The sequence below is a fragment of the Heloderma suspectum genome, chromosome 7 (genome assembly GCF_057233095.1).
Source record: "Heloderma suspectum isolate Gila_16-S chromosome 7, 16-S_ref, whole genome shotgun sequence".
Lineage (NCBI taxonomy): Eukaryota > Metazoa > Chordata > Lepidosauria > Squamata > Helodermatidae > Heloderma > Heloderma suspectum.
Genome location: NC_139464.1, coordinates 31,806,554 through 31,825,289, shown reverse-complemented (window position 1 = coordinate 31,825,289; position 18,736 = coordinate 31,806,554). Strand labels below are relative to the sequence as shown.

The window sequence follows — 18,736 nt, the reverse complement described above, 5'->3', positions numbered from 1 at the left end:
TCCAACTGCTATCTTGGCTGGTGGTGAAATTCACATGGGAAAAGGCGACCACCCTTAAGGTACCTTGACCCCAGACCATTTTGGACAGTATAGGCCAAAACCAACACTTTGGATTGCTCCCAGAAACACCTGTCCTGTATATATCATATATTTTACTACATTTTCATCCCACCCTTCCTCAAAGGAGCGTAGGGGTGCTTATAAGGTTCTTCCTCCCCCTTTTAGCCTCAGAACAACTCTGAGAGGTAGGTTAGGCTGAGAGAGAGTGACTGGTCCAAGGTCACCCAGGGAGCTTCATAGCTGAATAGCTATTTAAACTTTGATCTCCCTGGTCTTAACCCAGTGTGCTTAACAACTGTACCACACGGGCTCTTATACAGCTTCATAATGAGAAACACAAATGGTGGGGAGGGAGAACTTTCCTGGAGGGTGGGTGTAGAAAAAAGCATGTGTGTCCATTTTCCTGGATGTAGCAACCACCATCCCTGTCACTGGTCCCAAAGAATTAAAAGATGTGAAGCTGACTAAGCCATATTGAAAGCAACTTCTGGTCTAGCAAATTTAATTTCTAAGGGGATTAAAAAAAAAAAAAGAAGAAGGTACATGGCCAGATTTCACACAATTTGGGGGCGAGGCTGGAGAAACCCTTTTAATAACGGTTCCAAAGGGGCCCCCGACAGAGGTAGTGCGGACACTTTCCAATAAGCAGCCACAACATTTTCAGGCACATCAATTGCAGCAGTGCTAGACATGCTTTAGGACAGCCTTCTCCAACCTGGCACCCTCCAGATATGCTGGGTTACAACTCCCATTATCCCTAGCCCTGGCAGTGATGGGACTTATAGTTCAACACATCTGAAGAGCATTAAGTTGGGGGAGGTTGCTTTGGGGACAAGTTTAGGTTTTTCCAAGGTACAGCCTGAAGTACTGACCCAGTTCGCATGATCAAAGACCCATGGTTAACAAACCGTGGATTGCTTGCGTGTGAGCTGGTCCCCACCCGCTTCCCCAAACAACCTGAGTTGTTGTCATACATGCAAACTTGGCACTCTGGGTTGTTTATGGATTAAACAGTCCAGTGTTAACCCAACAATTGGCCATGGTTTGTTGCTGGGTTACGTCTGCATTATTTAACTCATAAACAACCCAGAGTTTCCGGGTTTGCATGTCATGAAACAACATAACATTATGTTCCTGGGTTGTTCTTTGAAAGTGGAAACAACAAATGCACAGGAGGCAGCGTGCTTATTGCTTTGCTTGTCCCTGGCAATTCTTGGGTTAAACATATGAAGGGAGGAAAGGGGATACCTAGCTCCCAGGCAGCCAGTGAAACAAAGTTCTCCTTAAAGGTGGAGCAGATTGCTCAAAATGTATGCCGGCAATGTTCTGCAGACAAGGCAAACCTCTGCTTGACCAACTCCTTAAACTTGGCATAGTTAAACAACCCAGGAATTGCAGCATGACATGAGAACCGGGTCATTATAAAACCCCACAAAATTGATTTGATCATTGGATGGGACATAGAAAATAAATGTGTGTACTGTAAGCAGTGTTAGCTTACAATATCACCTCCAGTTTTCAGGTAAGCCATTGTCTGTACACAGCCTCAGTGGAACATTTCACAATTCCCAATATCACATTGCACACGAACATTACCAGGAGCTTTTGTTCCACACATTGGCTTGTTCAAATGGCAATGCCTTTATGATAGCAGGGAGGCACGGAGCATTAAGAGGTTCTGCTCTCTGAGATACTGTTGGAGGTCTTTGTGTTTCTGCTTCTCCTTTTCCACCTGCTGGGACATCCGCTCCCACTTTTGGAACACTTGCCACTTGGCAGCCTCCTTCTCCTTTGTCTGCATGTCCTGCTCCTGCAGTGCAGCTTCCAAAGTCTTTTGCGTGGATTGCTTTCTGTCCCTGAGAAGCTCCTGCAGAAAAGGACGTGAAATGACCTTAAAACCTTGCATTCCTATAGCTCTTATTTTAATCACACAAAGCAAGGAGTAATCTTATCTGACACCTGCAAGAATTACACTAGAATGATACTTAAGTGCAAGGCCAATAAATTGCATTGTGTATGGGAGTTGGAGAATTTATTTCCTGGAGCGCTAAGAGCCCATATGTTTAAAGTCTGGGGGATCCTCCTGCTGCAGCAGATTAAGAACATACGAAGAGCCCTGCTGGATCAGACCAAGGCTCCATCTAATCCAGCATTCTGTTCACACAGTGGACAACCAGCTGTCGACTGGGAACCCACAAGCAGGGCATGAGCACCACAGCAACCTCCCACCCATGTTCCCCAGCAACCAGTGCACCCAGGTTCAGTGCCTCTGGTACTGGAGGTAGTGGACAAGATGCTCATGAGATCCCTCCTATTCTTTTATAATAACTCCTCCACAACCTCCTCCTAACCTCTCAGTCAAGACAGCTTGGGAGAGACAGTCCTCTGTTTTATATTGATGGGAACATGTCCTTCCTTTATATGAGGACACGCGGTCTCTGATCCAACAAGAGAGATCCACATGAGCAAGAACCATTGGGCACATGTTGCCAATGGAAATCTGGATGAAAATCTCTTATCTGTTTCATGATGCTCATGTGAGCCCTATTGAACTTTCCAGGCATGTTGTTAGACATGAATAGTGTTGCCCATCCAGAGCACAACTAGTTATGGATCAGTGCCATAATTTAGAAGCCCACTGAAGTTGAGGTATATTTGGGGATCTTTGCAGCTTCTGCTCAAACCAAAAAAGTGGGTATTAGGAGAAATTGTGATTGAAAATAGAGTTCAGGATTCTGAAAGCTGCATTTTTTAAAATAGAAAAGCAAGTTTATAGTCCTTAAGAGTGTGTGTAGTGGCTGGTGAAATCTCAGAAACTTAAGAGTACTTGAGGACTGACACCTTACAATCGGGGTTAAAAGTTACAGTGGTCTGCATCTTGGGACCATCCCCACAGCTAGCAGAACCAGAATCCCACCAAGCAAACTAAACAAACCTACCAGAACGGCTGAATTCTGTGGCCTGCATACGTTATGCAAAATTAAAGCAAATGTGCATAATTTGCTTAATTTGGCATAAAATATAAGCAGGTCACAGAACTCAATGTTTCTTAGTATAGAATTCTGAATAAAAATGCAGAGAGTTGCTTGTTGCTTTCAACACTCATCCTTCCTAACTTCTGTCCTACAACCCCGCCCAGTATCCTAGAACTCAACTCTATCCTACTTTCAAACACTGAAAACAACATCAAATGTGAAATCAGAATAAGCTATGCAGATAAAGCAGATCTGAACATACATTTAGGGCGCAATCCTATGCATGTTTAGACACAGAAAAGGCCCACAACTCCCAGCATTCCCCAGCCAGCATAGCTTGCATAGCTATGCAACCATAGCTATTGCAACCAGCACAGCTGGCTGGAGAATGCTGGGAGTTGTGGGCCTTTTCTCTGTCTAAACATGCATAGGATTGCGCTCTTACTTGACAACATTTATCTGAGCTGGAGTTTCCTTGGTACAGATTGTGGAGGTTCATCACACACAAACAGGCAAACCTGCCTTGCTCATATGCTCTCTCCATAAGCTAACATCATGTTGAGACACTGGAAAAGAGTGGGAATAGGTCTCACCAGCCTCTTTTTTTCATGGTCATCAATTGTTTGCTTGTGTTCGGTCAGCCGCTTCTCCCTCTGCTTGCGCTGCGCCTGTAATAACTCTACCCTTCGATTCTCCTTGTTCCTTTCTTCTTCCAGCAAGCAGGATTCTTGCCTCCTCCTCTCTGCTCTTGCAGTCTTGAGCTGTTCTGTGTGCAGTCCAGCCTTGCCACTGTCCTCCTGCTGCTTTTGCAAGCCTTGCAAGGTCCGCTGGAGTGATCTCTGCCTGTTTCAAAGAAGTGCCAGAGAAAGTAACACAGCCGTTGAGCTGTTGCACTCATAAAATTAAAAGTCGTCCTGCCTATTTGTTAAGTACAATGCTAGGCATGTCAGCATACACTGATGCATTTGCCCTCTGCCTATCTTTCTTTCAACTTGGTGGCTTCCAAGTTTTGCGCTTGAAATCTCATTTTAATATTGCAAGCCTATGGAGAGTTGGGCTCCATAAGCCCATTTCAATGTGCACGGGAACACTTCGCTTTTTGTAAGACTGGACCACACACACTCCTGTGAAAACACACATCTGGAAGTGCTAAACTGAAACCTGCAAAACCTAAAACTGTTTGATTGTAATAATCTTGCTCACCATCACTGACTCAAAGAGCAACTTTTTTACTACTCTTGTTGCTTAATAATTTCCGCAGCAATTTTGTTTTGCGCAATATCCCCCTGCCCAACCCCCACTTAAAATTTTTTCACCTTCACAACAACCAGGCAAGGTAAGATAGATATTCTTCCCATTTTACAGATTGGCAGAGGTGGGACGTGGTCTCCCATAGCCATGTTCAGGCTTCCGTTCACTGGTTCACGTGAATCTAAGAGACAGACTATAAGCATGGATGGAGGGTGGTGTGCTCAGCCTAGGATGCTACTTGGAGCATAGCATTTGCAACTAAGGGTGCAATCCTATCGGGATGCCAGTCAGCCTCCGAATTCAAAGGCTGATGGGCATCCTATGCAGAGTGGGAGGAGCGCGGAGGCAATCTTCCTCTCGCACTCCTCCTGCTCTGCATTTTTGCTAGATGGGCTTTTTCGCCTGTCCAGCTGGGGCTCTGCGGAGCGGGAGTGAAGGAGGCTGGGGAGCCCAGAAGGTTCTTTGTAAGCTGGCTTCCCCAGTACCCTCCCTGCCCACAGAACTGCCCCCTTTCCCTCCTCTCTGAGGTCACTTTTGCAAGCTCGGATAGGCAGCCAGCACAATTCTCTCCAAGCTGGCGGGGGGGGGGGGGGGGGGCTCGGACCCATGGGTCCGAGGTTGTAGCGCTGTCTCCAACTTTGGATCCAGGAATCTGAACTATCCTGTAGCCTCCCAGACTCTGTCTAGGGGCCACAGGATTGCTCCCTAAGTTGTATGTGTAGGGGCATTTAATTAACTTTGCTTGGATATTATTTTCATGGACCTGCTGGGAATAGGGCACATGCCTTCCCCCTTGGCCTCTTCAGCGAAAAAGATCTTAAGTAGAAAATCTGGGGGGAACCCTGTGCATGAAAGCTTGGAGGGCCACTGCTAGCCAGAGTAGATGGCATGGAGCTAGATGGACCAATGACCCGACTAAATAGAAGGTCATTCCTTCGTTTATTAAATGCCACCTTATGTGTGACTTTTACACTACCACTATTCTTACTTGTAAACAACGGTGATGTAACATTGCTGCCTTATGCTACATCAGACCACTGCTTCATTGATCCCCAGGATTGTCAGCCCTGGCTGGCAGTCATCCTCCTAAGATCTTGTGGGAGTTGTTCCCAGCTCAGCTACTGGAGGTCCTTGAACAGGAGATGCTTGGGACTGAACCTGGAATGTTCTATATGCAAAGAACGTGCTCCACCACTAAGCTATGATCTCTTTCCTATTTTTAGACATACTCAGAAACCATAACAACACAAAATAAAATTTACAGGAGAATGAGGAAGGCAAGCATAGTCTGATTCCTCCATTTTTCCCATTTATCTATTTAGGGCACAAGCCTATGTCTGTTTAGACAGAAAAATGTCCTACAACTCCCAGCATTCCCCAGCCAGCCATGCTGGCTGGGGAATGCTGGGAGTTGTAGGACATTTTTCTGTCTAAACAGACATAGGCTTGGCCTTTAAAGTCTTTTCATCGCACTTCTAACCCAAAAAAGGCTCCTGGAGCGGCTTACAGCCAATCAGTAAACAAGACAGTCCCTGCCTGCAGGCTTACAGTCTAGAAAAGACACCACACACAAGGAAAAAGCGATGCGGAGGGAAGAAGGGAACAAAAAATTAAACAGACTTTCAGCAGAGCTGGGGGAACATGCGCCCTCCCCTTCCCTTCATTACCTCTTGTTGGCAAGCAGCAGCTCTCTTTTGAGGTGTTCCTCCTGCCGCTGTTGATCCTCCTTCAGCCGCCTCTGCTCCCACTTCTGATGTTTGAACGCTATCCTGGCTGTGTTGACATCCATCTCTCTTGGACCACCTGGAGGTGCCTCTTTCATCACTAATTGCTGAGAGGGAAGACGCCTTCATATTGAAATGGGTTTCTCCAGAGTGAACTCGCCTATCGGCCTTCTCCTCAGACCAACACTGCGGGGTTCTGCAGGCTTGGCAGGTCACCGGAGAAAGGCTGGCCTAGTAGAGCCCAAGCATGGCAAGGATTCCCCACACACCGATACCGTAAGGATGGGAGGAGGGATGTCCTCACCTGCACGGGTGGTGCACTGCAGCTTCTCCTGATGCACAAAGTTGATTCAATAGCTGAACGGTCCATCTTGCCAAACGGAGCCTGGAGTCGGGAAGCGTCTGCAACATACATTTTCCGAGAAGGACTCCTTTGGGAAGGCTGGGCTGAAGAAAAATGGTTTGTGTTGGGCTGGGAAAAGGCAGCCATATCAAACCAGTCTATGCCTTCTTAAGGTGACAGGTCATTAAAAATAATGGCACTGATACAATGAAGACGTTGATCTGGAAACGCACAAACTCGAGAAAACGCTTGAATCTCCAGCAACCCAGAGGCATCTGGTTACCCACTGTGGGAAACAGCATGCTGGACTAGATGGGTCTTTGGTCTGATCCAGGGAAGGGCTGTGGCTCATTGCCGAGCACATGCTTTGCATGCAGAAGGTCCCAGGTTCAATCCCTGGCATCCCCAGGTAGAGCTGGAAAAACTCCTGCCTAAAACCCTGGAAAGCCAGTCAGTGTTGGGAATACTGGGCTAGATGGACCAATGGTTTGACTCTCTGGAAGGCAACTTTCTATGTTCTTATGTTACAAGCAGAAAGAAGCACCTTCAGTGGCTGGTTCAGAGGCAGATAGTGACAAAAAGGTGGAGCAGATCTTCTGACGTCCTTAATGTCGCTTTACAGTAAGGATGGGGAACGTGTGGCGCTCCAGATACTGCAACTCCCATCATCCCTCACCATTAGCTATATTGACTAGGGCTGATGGGAGGTGCAGTCCAACAACATCTGGAGGGCTACATGTTCCTCACCATTGCTTTCTAGGAATCTTTTTAGTCCTGCTTCCCACGTTGTTTTTTTTAATAAACAAGGGAGTGCTTCCATAGGTCACTCCTGTGTTTATTACCCTTTTAATGCGATTCCCATCCAGTCCTATCTCTAAGGCAGACATCTGTATGCTGAGGAATAGCTCAGCAGTGACCCCTTTTCTCAGAGGATGTAAATATCTTTCTTGTGTAATATTTTAGAAAAGAGAGACTTCAGGGAGCGCACCGGAATCATAAAAAAGTGATGTGCAACATAGCCTAACATAAAATAGTGATATTTGGGAAAGTGAGCCTGCTGAGCCAGGCACTGGGGGATGCCTTATTTATCAGTGGTTGCACACATGGAGACTTGCCAAAGGGGGGCCAGAGGCACTCTGGGTAAGCAGGAATGCTGCTCCTGAGTGAAACAAGCGGTGGCTTCTCTGCAGACCAATGACATCACCAGCTGCCCTGGCCTCCTGTCTTTGACCAGCAGGTAGAAGCTGACTGTGCAACTCACTTGCTGGTTTATGCAAAAGGGCATAAGGAGTTTATAAATAATAAATAGTAATAGTAAATAAGCAAGGAGCAAAAGAGCAGCCCGGAAGTTTGACAGGCAGGCAGGGGGAGGAGGAGGCGATGTGCCCATGGTACGGCTGTTTCTGTGAATTGACTGGCGGATATATCTGTTTCAATACCTACCTAAAGGTCACTGCAAGCCCCCAAATCTCCTTCATCACCGCTGCATACCTCTCTGTTTTTGTGGAGTTATGCGTTTGCCTCTGTTGACGGCTACATCAACCATGGTGCCAGCACTCTCCTTTAGATCTTCTGAAGCACATTCTCTGCAATGGTCCTGTCAATATCGGTAAAGAATCAAAAGCCATACAGCACGTAGGAAAGTGACAGAGATCAAGGCGCTGATTTACCCTGTGACGTTGGGCTGAGTAGAAAAGAAATCTTAACATATGAGATGAATTTATTATACTACAACAACAACATCATCATCATCACACCTTCCATATAGATGGTGTTTCACAAAGAATACCTCCCCACTCCCTGCTTTTTGCTCTCTCCTTCCTACCACCTTCCTCATTCCATGGTTGTGTTGATATGAACTGAACGCAAAACTCAGTAAAAATATTAATGGAAAACAGCAGCAGCAGCAGCAAAGGAGAGGACAGGCCCCTGTCCTGATGGCCTTACAATCTAGAATGGGTGGGCAACTTGCGGCCCTCCAGATATTTTGGCCTACAGTTCCCATGATCCCTCACCATTGGCTATGCTGGCTAGGGCTGATGCAAGTTGTAGGCCAAAACATCTGGAGAGCCACAAGTTGCCCAGCCCTGATCTAGAACGTGATACCAAGGAAGCCAACAGAGAACAGAGAGGCAGGGTAAACAGGGGAAGAAGATGCAATTATTGCAGTTATATGTATGTAGGTTTAATTACAGTAGGATTGGGGACTAGGCTTTATGTTTGTATCAGTAAATGCATATTTGTACAGGCTACATCTGTATATAAAATGGATGGTAGCACAATATGTTTAAAGAAATATGGACATTGTTCTATATATAAATAATGACCATTGGCCATGCTAGCTTGTAGTCCAAAACATCTGGAGGGACCTATGTTGGGGAAGGCTAGTTTAGACCAATGGCATTAAGGGTAACCTTTTTCTTTATTATAAAGGGCTGGATTAGACAATAAACCTCTCTACATATGCTGGGGAATGAGCACATGCCTTACTCCTTCACCCACCCAACATGCCTCTGAGAGAACCATCCATCCATGCAGGAATATAATATCCAGATAGCATCTTCGCACATAAAATCCAATGCATGCAGGCTCAGATGATGTGGCTGATTCCTGAATTTTATCTGGGAAATGTATAGGGTACGCACTGGATTTTGCACATGTAGGCTCTGTTTGAACATTACACATTACAGTGGATGTTGTCAGAGGCGGGCAGGTATGTAGGGAGGTAAAACACACCCTCACTCCCCACCACACAGAGGCAAGTGCTCAGGGTTGTGTTGATCAAGCCATCCAAATGAAAACATATTTTTGAGATCTGATAGTTATGAATACTAAGACTCTCTGGGTTTTAGACAACTTCTAGCAATATTTTGTGATTGTGCTCTGAAAAACAAATGTTCTCCCAGAGATAATGAGAATGAGGGTTATGATACATTGAAGCAACTGCATTGTAAGCAATTTTCACATTGAGCTAGTCAACATGGCATTGTACCTTGTTGTGTTTTGTGACTTTGCTGTCCATCTCTGCACCAGATCTTAAATCTGCAAAGTTTCTTTCTTTCTTTAGCTTGTCACTCTCTTCCTTCTCATTCCTTTCTGTAATGGGAAGTCTGCCCTTTGAAAGCTGCTCTTCTATCTTCCTGCTCAATTCTTCCTTTGTCAGATTGGTTCCTGGGATCAAGGAATCATCTGGTTGCACTGTACATACTGGAGATGTAGTAGGTTCCCAGGATGGGGAGCAAAAATAGCAAAGGGGGAGGTGGGCAGAGTTGCAGCTAGTGTTGCTACACCGGACCACTGGAGCATCATGCCAATGCATCCAATCTAAGTGATTTTGCTTGCAAGGCCCGGATGCTCTGTAACCAGGAGGCACAACGTAGGGATAATCTGGATTCTGCTCCACTAACATTTGCCTGGCTGCTAACGGCATCTGAAGCTCAAGGATGATGCGTTCACTCAAAGGAGGCGGGATCCTCACAGCAACATCTGCAGATATCTTCTTAGTTTGACCATTCCAGAAATTAACCAGCACCTGGCTGTTTTTAAAGGCTGTAAACAGAAATACACAGAGAACCGGATTTCAGAAGCAGCCACAATCTATCCCATTGCTTGTTTAGGACGTGGCCCAGCTGCACAGGACAGTGCACCTTGGTTCTCCATGCAATCCTGTCTCACCTGACCAGGATTACCTCAGCATTAGAATGTTACAGCATTAGAACATTAGAGCATTTCAGAAATTCTCAGTGGCAAGTGGGGCAGATCTAAACAGACTGTAGCCAAGCTGTATAAACAATCCATCATTTGGGGCAGGCATTGCATCCTTCTCCCGTCACAGCATGTATAAAAAACCTGCAGTGGATGAATGGAAAGAGGACCAAACAAGCAGTACCTGAATGAGGTGACCCAATCTCTGCAACCTGGAGGACAGTGCCTGGGCCATATCGTTCACCTTTCTTCTCCCACGGAGCCAGGATTCCATCTCCTGGAGCTAATGGCTGCCACCTGGCATCCTCATAATGAATGATATCGTAGAGGGGCGTTTCTTGCAGTCGAAACTGAGCCCTGCCTTTCCATGGTCGCTGGGATCTTTCAAACTCAATCAGAACACAGTCTCTGGAGCCCTGCCAAATTAAGCCAGAAATCTTGCCAGGTAGGTGACTGCCCTGAATGGAGTCACCTAACAATCTTCCATCCATCCACCCTCTGTTTTTTGAAGTACAGGTCTCCAACACATTAAATATAAAAATACAATACATTTCCATTAGAAAGGAAAACATTTCTTGATTTATTTCGACTATATACTGCTCTTCCTCAATAAGTTTTATTTATTTTATTTTTATTTATTTAGTGTACTTTTAAACCACCCAATAAGCAAAGTTCTCTGGGCAGTGTACAATACATTAAAAATCATACAGTACAAACATTAAAACAAAAAATAAAAACAATGCAGGATAAAACCAAGATAAAACCAGCAGTGAAGAATAAAACCATCATAAAACCGATTTAAAACTAGCAGCAAAACAGTTCTACAAGCACTACAAACAGCTCTTAAAATGCCTGGGAGAATAAAAAGGTCTTCACCTGGCGCTGGAAAGGTCACAATGTAGGCGCCAGGTGAACCTCTCTGGGGAGAGCATTCCACTAATGGAAGGACACCACTGAAAAGGTCTTCTCTTGTGCAGCTACCTGCCTTGCCTCATTTGGTGGGGGCACCTGGGGAAGGGCCTCAGACAATGATCGCAATGTCTGGGTAGGTAATGTTCTCAAACTGGTTTACATAGTAAACAATAAAACCATCAAATCAAATAACTTAAACACAGAAGATGACATTAGTTGCTAGCATGCATCATTTCCTGCAATCAGGCCTTTGATCAACAAAAGCAGGCAAAGTGTTTTCCCCAAAGCCCCCAAGATGTCCTGTTCTCAGTTTGACAAAGATGAAATCCAGAAGCACTCACAAGAGCCTTCCCAAATGATATTACAGTGCAATCCTAATATATTTCTACTCAAAAGTAAGTCCCGTAGCGTTCAGTGGGGTCATTCCCAGGTAAGTGGGTTTGCACTACAGGATTGCAGCCTTAATTTTGTTGCTCGGGCTTGTTATTTATGTCCCAAAGGTTCCACTGGGCCAAGCTGTTTTTTCTTACATCATCACTGGTACCATACCCCAGGAAGTCCCATAAATAATCAGCACTCTTGTTAACTGTAATGTGCGGATGCAATTAACAGGCAAATATTTTTAACATGTTAATAGTAATCAGGTCAGCCTTGGGACCATGGGTGATGGGGAGAGAAAGTTTAACTTTCTCAGGTCTCCTGTGGTCCTGACAAAAATTGCCTCTTCAAAGCTGCTATTTGTGCTTCAAGGGAAACCTCCATTGTGATCAAAGGGAGCTTCCAGTGAAATGCAAATCATAGCTTGAGACTGGCAATTTGTATGAAGACCACGGCAGAGAGAGAAAGACTTAAATTTCCCCTCCCCACTAGAGATGTGAAGGTCTGATAAAAAAGAGAGGGTGGGGGGACTAAACAAATTGAAAGAAAACTCATTTTTTCCTCTAGGGAGTTGGAAAACCCTCAGAATAAAATGGATTTAAAAAAAAATTCCCCATCTGTATTCCCCGACCCAAGTTCCCAAGGCTGCTCAGGTTCCCCTCTGTTAGTTTTCATTTATGTAACAAAACCCTCAAAGTTTGATAATTGCATTCGCACAACGTCATGTCTAGTTTGGCCCTGCAATGCACCTGCCACTTCTGCTTTTACTCAGCCACCCACTATCGGCTCCTTCGTAGGTTGCTGAGCATGTCATCTGAACTCGGAATGCTGTGTTGTTTAGGGGCTAAACTACCCAGCGGTTAATCCAACAACAAACCATGGGTTAACCACTGTGTTGCTTAGTCCCTGAACAACCAGCGGTCTAGGTTCGGACACCACGCTCAGCAACCTATGAAGGACCCGATCATGGGTTGCTGAGTAAAAGCAAAAGCAGTGGGTGCACTGCAAGCAGTATGTCCACTCTTTCCCGCTCATGCACGACAGCCCATGGGCTGTGCATCCCATGGGCTATCATTATGTGAGAATCAGATCACCCAGTGAGCTTCGTTGCTGAGTAGGGACTTGAACCCAGATCACCTGAGTCCCAGTCCAACATTCTAACCATTAAAACCCCCTTCACTGACAAGACTCCTCTGATTCAATTTAGCACCTTCGTAATCTTCGAGAGAGCTAAATATATCCCAGCCTTCACCTTGGCCTAGGGAGGGCAAACTCATCACAGAGATCAAAGCTTTTACTAAATCTCTGCCTAGCTCAATAAATCTGTCTCCTGGCACTGTAACCTCCACCGATTCCCAGGAAGACAAAGCTTGCCTCGATCTGTGTCAGTCTCCACCACTTGGACTTGCAGCGCTTCCTCCTCCCTGCTTCTCTCCTGTCTCTCCCATGCCGTTTGTATATACAGCTTGGACTCACTGCTCATCCAGAATTCCATTTCCAGAATGCTGCAATCAACTTTGGGTGGAGTGACAGCAAGAGCCAGCCCAGCGAGGTCTCCACCCCTGCAAAATCTCTCACGTTAATGTTAATACATAGGCAGTATGTACATGAACAGAATTTAAGCATGACATATAGGGAAGGTGTGTGCTTGTCTCTTAAAGAGAAGTCTCTTTAAAGTCTCTAGAAATAAAAAGGAAAAAAAAAAAGAGCTCAACCCATCCAGAAAAAGGTCAGAATCCACAGTTTGTCAGGCTTGGATTTAGGTAAATAAACTTACCTTCACTTGTTGGACAATGTGAGCTAGATAGTAATACCCGTCTGTTTCTTTTCTGGCTAGGACTCGGATCCCCCTTAGCAAGCTGTGAATCTTTGGGGATGAGTCCAAGAAATCCTCCTTGACTGAGCTTCTCAGAAATGTGTTAGCAGAATCTGGACTCCACATGCCCAAAGGACATCTGTGGACACAGGAAAATGATATGTTCCAGGAAGGACAAGGTTTGTCACTACATGATCAGGATTATTCATGACTATGTAATAAATCAAGTCTGAAGAATGCTATGGGCACTTCAGTTCCCATTCTAAAGGTAGCAAAATAATCAATGAATCTAAAAGATCCACGGCCCTTAAACTTACTGTGCTGTGTGATGGCTTGCTAGCAGAGAGGACCAGCATTGCTTGCTGATACAGTCAGATTGGTGAACGCTTGCAGTGCAGCTAGGATTATCCTAGAAAGAAAATTGCAGAAATGCAGAATTGCAGAACAGCAACTGAACTCAAGGGTCACCGCTTCCAATCTTTTGTATTGCTAGGACTTCCATGATATTTTGGTCCTTTCCAGCAATTTGATTCACTGGATTGGTTCACATATGCATGTCTGTCACTCAATCATTAAAATATCAAGTGATGACTTAGATGTGTGAATGAGCCTCCATAACTCTCTTAAGTCGATAGGCAGAATTTTTATATCATCTAATGCACATTTTTCACTGGAGTTGAGCTAATGTATTTGGCTGATCAAGGGTTGACTCATCAAGAAATGAAACATCAAGTGGTGTACATGCATGTGTGAACCAGCCAACAGACTCAGTGTTGCCATATTTGTCATTTACCTCACCCAAAGCCCCTCCAAAGTTGAGACTGATTGCTTGAAAGGAACCACCAGACTCCCTGGCTACTTCCTCCAATATTTCCTGTGAGCTGTTATGGCTTTCCTCTCCGCTTCCTACCAAGTACACAGTGTGCACTGGGCGTCCTTGCTCTGTTTCCTTAAGGTGGGTACAGATTTCCTCCGCAGCGCGCTCTGGCAGCCCGCTGGTGAACAGGTACACTGCTCGGCAGGTGGGATCTTCCAGTGCTCCCGCCACAGCACTCAAAGCCCTGTCCCCGCTGTTGATCTGAAGGGCTCGGAGCCAGGCAGCTGCTTCCATGACCCTGGTGAGGGAACATTTCACCAATCCAGTCTGCCATTTCAGTGCCTGGAGAGGAAACAAAAGGGTTATGTGAAACTAATGAAGATGAAAATACCATTATGAAAGCTGCACACTTCAGGGACTGGGCCCCTGAATATGTACTAGACTTGAGTGTGAGTTTATTTTGAGGATCTTTTGTAGATTGAGAGCCTCTCAGGGCTATAAAGCAGGACATCAGTATTCTAAATAAATACATAAAGGAATAAATATGTGGCTTGCAGGTGGCTGCTGCTCTAATTCAGAGTGCTAATCATCCACCAGCCTATTTGTGTGGAACTGCCCCCAGCGCAGCCTTCCCCGACCTGGTGCCTTCCTGATTTTCATTTATTACATTTCTATATTGCCCAATAGCCGAAGCTCTCTGGGCAGTTTACAAAGATTAAAAACCTTAAAAATACATTATACATAGTATAAAAACCATTTACATACAAACATATAAATAGACAGCATACACAGAGGCACTCATATATCTAAACAATTTTAAATATCAATACGAAAAATCCATGACCTGATTAAAACTTCATCATATGCTGCCAAATGCCGGAGAGAAGAGGGTCTTAACCTGGCACTGAAAAAATAACAATGTTGGCACCGGGCAGGTCTAATCAGGGAGCTCATTCCATAATTGGGAGCCACCACCGAGAAGGCCCTCTCCCTTGTTGCCACCTTCCGAGCCCCTCTTGGAGGAGGTGCCTGGAGGAGGTGCTTAGAGGACCAATGTAGTGTATGGGTAGGTTTATGCCAGGATAGGTGCTCTATCAGGTACTGCAGTCCCAGGCCATGTAAGGGTTTATTGGTTAACACCAGCACCTTGAATTGGGTTTGGAAACATACAGGCAGCCAGTGCAAGTGAGGCAGAATCTGTGTTATATGTTCAAGCCTTCTTGTCCCTGTTATCAACCTGGCCCCTGCATTTTGCACAAGCTGCAGCTTCTGAACTGTCTTCAAAGGCAGCCCTACATAGAATGCATTGTAGTAATCTAACTTGGAGGTTACCAGTGCATAGACAACCAAAGCCAGGTTATTCCTGTCCAGACAGGGGAGTACCTGGGCCACCAACCAAAGTTGGTAGAAGGCACTCCATGCCACTGAGGCCACTTGAGCCTCAAGTGACAAAGATGTCTCCAGGAGAACTCCCAAGCTATGAATCTGCTCCCTCAGGGGGAGTGCAACCCCATCCAGAACAGGTTGAGCACCCTCCATCTGGTCAGAAGAACCATACACTAACAGCCTCTCAGACTTGTCTGGATTGAGTTTCAGTGTATTAGCCCTCCTCCAGTCCAGTGTTGCAGCCAGGCACCGATCTAGAACATACACAGCCTCACCTGATGAAGATGAAAAGGAGAAATTGAGCTGTGTCATCAGCTTATTGATGACAGTGCACTCCAAAACTCCAGATGACCACACTCAGTGGTTTCATATAGATGGCAAATAGCACAGGGGACAAAACTGACCCCTGTGGAATCCCATACTAGAGAATCCAAGGGGATGAGTAATATTCCCCAAGCACCATCTTCTAGAGCTGACCATCCAAGTAGGAGTGAAACCACTGCAGTAAAGTAACCCCCACTCTTAGCTCAGTTGTTCCACAAGGACACCATGGTCAAAGGTATCGAAAGCCGCCAAGAGATCAAGAAGAATCAATATGGCCATGCTCCTCCTGCCCTCTCTTCTGATATAGATCATCATACAGGGTGACCAAGGCTATTTCCATGCCAAAACCTGGCCTTAACCCCAGGTGAAATGGTTCTAGATAATCAGTCTCATCCAAGAGCGTCCAATCCAAGAGGTTCTGGAGCTGGATTGGTAACCACCCACTCAAGGACCTGGCCCAGGAAAGGAACATGTATTTGACTACAACTCCCATCATCCCCAGCCACTCCTTGGGGAAAGCTACTGTAGAGTGGCATGTTTTTCTGTACTAATCAACTGTTATGTTTTCCATTACCTTGCTGGCACAGCTGACAATATTGAACACGGAATCCGATGATTTGCTGGCCAATGAAAAAAGAGTCTTAATGAGAAGTTCTTTCAGGATACACAGGTTGGAGGGCTTACTTTCTGAGGCACAGACCACAAAGGCTACATTCTGCTCGTGGATGTCAGCTAATACGGGTAAGGTACCATGACAGTGATGGGACATCCTGGACATATCTGTACTACAAATAAATAAATAATAATGACAAACTACCAAAGCACATAATCAATCTAGGCAAAGTTTCAACTCTTTCAGCACTGTTTTCCCCAGCAGTGTTATTAAGACTTTCCTAACATTTCTCCCCACTCATATTATCATATATTTCCCTATCCCTGCCCCCAACAATTTCCCCACAAATAAATATTACAAATTGGACTGATTTTTTTTAAAGAGACAATTCCAGTAAAGCATTTTGCATACACATTTTTTAAATGAAAGTAATTCATACCATCAAGAGACAGAGAAGCATCCCCTTTACTCTATTTAGATTTTCATCTGACAAAAACAATGACTACTTCACACAATGCATAATAAACTTGTGGAATTTCTTGCCACAAGATGCAAGGTGATGGACAGTGACTTAGAAGGCTTTTGAAAAGATATGGCACATTGATGGAGAATCACAGGGCAACCCTAACTCACTTTGATGGCTGTTTGAAAGGGCTAGGATGAGGCGGAAGTACCCCTCTTCTGATGGAGAAGAGCTCAGCCGATGCGGGGCGGGGTGCACCATGGGATGCCTGCAGAAAGGTCCACAGGCATACATCTAATGCTGACAGTAGCTCTGAAATGGAGCACTCCAGGGGCTGGACAGAGGCAGTCTTGGACCCACTGGATCTAAATCTCCTTTGTTCACTGGGGTGGCCTGAAGATCGGTCCCGCTCATACTAGCCTGGAGTTGGTGTCAGCAATTTCCCCTCTCATTGGAATCAAAGCAGGGTGGGTGGGTAATTAAAGAAACACAATGAACTACACACAGCAGGGAAAAGGGAAACCACCCCCTCCCTCCTGCCCTGGCTGAGGTTTGAAAGTGGAAAACAATCTGCTGCTTCATTCTCCCCTGGCCCCAATCCCACTTAGGATTGCTTTGCCCATCTATCAATGGCTATTAGTTATCTTAGATGAATGAGGCCTCCATTTACAGAGGCAGCACTCCTTTGAATAGGAGCAAAAGGAAACGGTCATCCACTTCATGTCCTGCTTGAGAGCTTCTAATGGCATCTGCCTAGCTGCTCTTCAGAACAGAATACTAGATGGACCTTGGTCTTTTTGTGTGAACCTCCCAGACAGCTTTGGCTGTTGGGTGGTATAGATATGGAATAATACATACATAAATAATAAAACATGATGGTTGTATTCACACATTACATTTTATGGATATATGTATGAAGCAGCCTTTCTTGTATTATCCAGCCCCTCTCATTTTAATTTTAGAGGAGAAGGAAGCTCCTGCTTGTCTTTCTGATGCTCCTGGTGTTGTTGGAACTTGAGTAGGAGCTGTCCGTCTGGAAGTCCCCCGTGATGATCTCAAAGGAAGAGCTCACACCTGCTACATCCGGGGATGAATTTGCACGTGTGAAGCAGCCAACGCTGGACCGGGCACTAGAAGCAGAACTTTCGTTATCATCTCAGATCCCCTCAGACCTAATGTTTTTCGGCCAGAGGTAATTCACGCGTTCAGCTGAGAGTCCTCCACTGATGACACGTCGAGTGATAAGAGGTGCACGTGTGAATCCATTTCGAAAGCTCAAGACGCGTGGCAGCGGGCAAGGGCACAGAAAGCTCCGGGGACATTGCAACGGGGGAAAGAGAGAGGCAGACCTTTCAAGCTGGGGTCGGGTTCAGGGCCGTCCTTGGGACGAGGCTGCGTTTGGGAGCAGCAAGGCCTCGGTGCGACTTACCTTTGTCTCTCGCCGCGCCGCGCCGCGCCGCAACCCCACTTTGTCTCATCCTCTCCTCCAACTCACCCGAACCCCCTTTTTCTCTTGCGCGATACTGAAGTCTTGCTCCGTTGCCTGGCTACCAGGCATCACAGACAGAACCATCTTTAACACCTGAAAGGGGGGGGTAAAGAGTCTTCTGCGAATTTACGAAGTCCTAAAATAATACGAGCCTATTTTGAACTCACGACGCCTCTCTAACCATCTCCCTCATGTGTCGGAACTGGGAACCAAGTTCGTCGCCGGGTGTGAGGGAAATGCAACCCAAACCGCAGACGGACCCCTTCCGCGGCTGAAGTGTTGGTACTTCCCAAGCTGGCCCGTTCTATTCCAGAACGGAAGGGGGAGGCAATAATGGATGCATGGCAATAGTGCGCGCGCCTGAGGGACAGCCGACGTCCTTCCCCTTCCTCTCGCTCTAGGGAAAAGTCACGGGGAGAACGCCACTCTTCTCCAGTTGGGAGATTTCGTTGCGCCTCTTTTTACCTCACCCGGTGACTC

The 18,736-nt window shown here is 45.8% G+C and overlaps 1 protein-coding gene across 6 annotated transcripts in view; it reads right to left on the bottom strand.

Moving 5' to 3' along the window:
- LOC146339480 (uncharacterized) overlaps positions 1–18,736 on the bottom strand; it is a 20,897-nt gene extending 2,161 nt beyond the window's left edge. The window contains exons 1-12 of one of the 6 annotated variants that reach the window (XM_084809487.1): positions 18,197–18,736; positions 16,266–16,471; positions 13,958–14,323; positions 13,482–13,573; positions 13,126–13,303; positions 10,243–10,474; positions 9,346–9,902; positions 7,845–7,950; positions 6,315–6,457; positions 5,954–6,117; positions 3,629–3,878; positions 1,657–1,927 (exon numbers count right to left, since the gene is read on the bottom strand). In XM_084809487.1, coding sequence (XP_084665613.1) covers positions 1,703–1,927; positions 3,629–3,878; positions 5,954–6,117; positions 6,315–6,457; positions 7,845–7,950; positions 9,346–9,902; positions 10,243–10,474; positions 13,126–13,303; positions 13,482–13,573; positions 13,958–14,323; positions 16,266–16,471; positions 18,197–18,245 — 2,568 coding nt within the window. In that variant the 5' untranslated portion in view covers positions 18,246–18,736 and the 3' untranslated portion in view covers positions 1,657–1,702. Of the gene's footprint in view, positions 1–536; positions 1,928–3,628; positions 3,879–5,953; positions 6,118–6,314; positions 6,458–7,844; positions 7,951–9,345; positions 9,903–10,242; positions 10,475–13,125; positions 13,304–13,481; positions 13,574–13,957; positions 14,324–16,265; positions 16,477–17,663; positions 17,748–18,196 lie in introns of those variants that run through there. The other 5 variants (XM_084809492.1, XM_084809486.1, XM_084809490.1 and 2 more) reach the window with 5 other exon arrangements.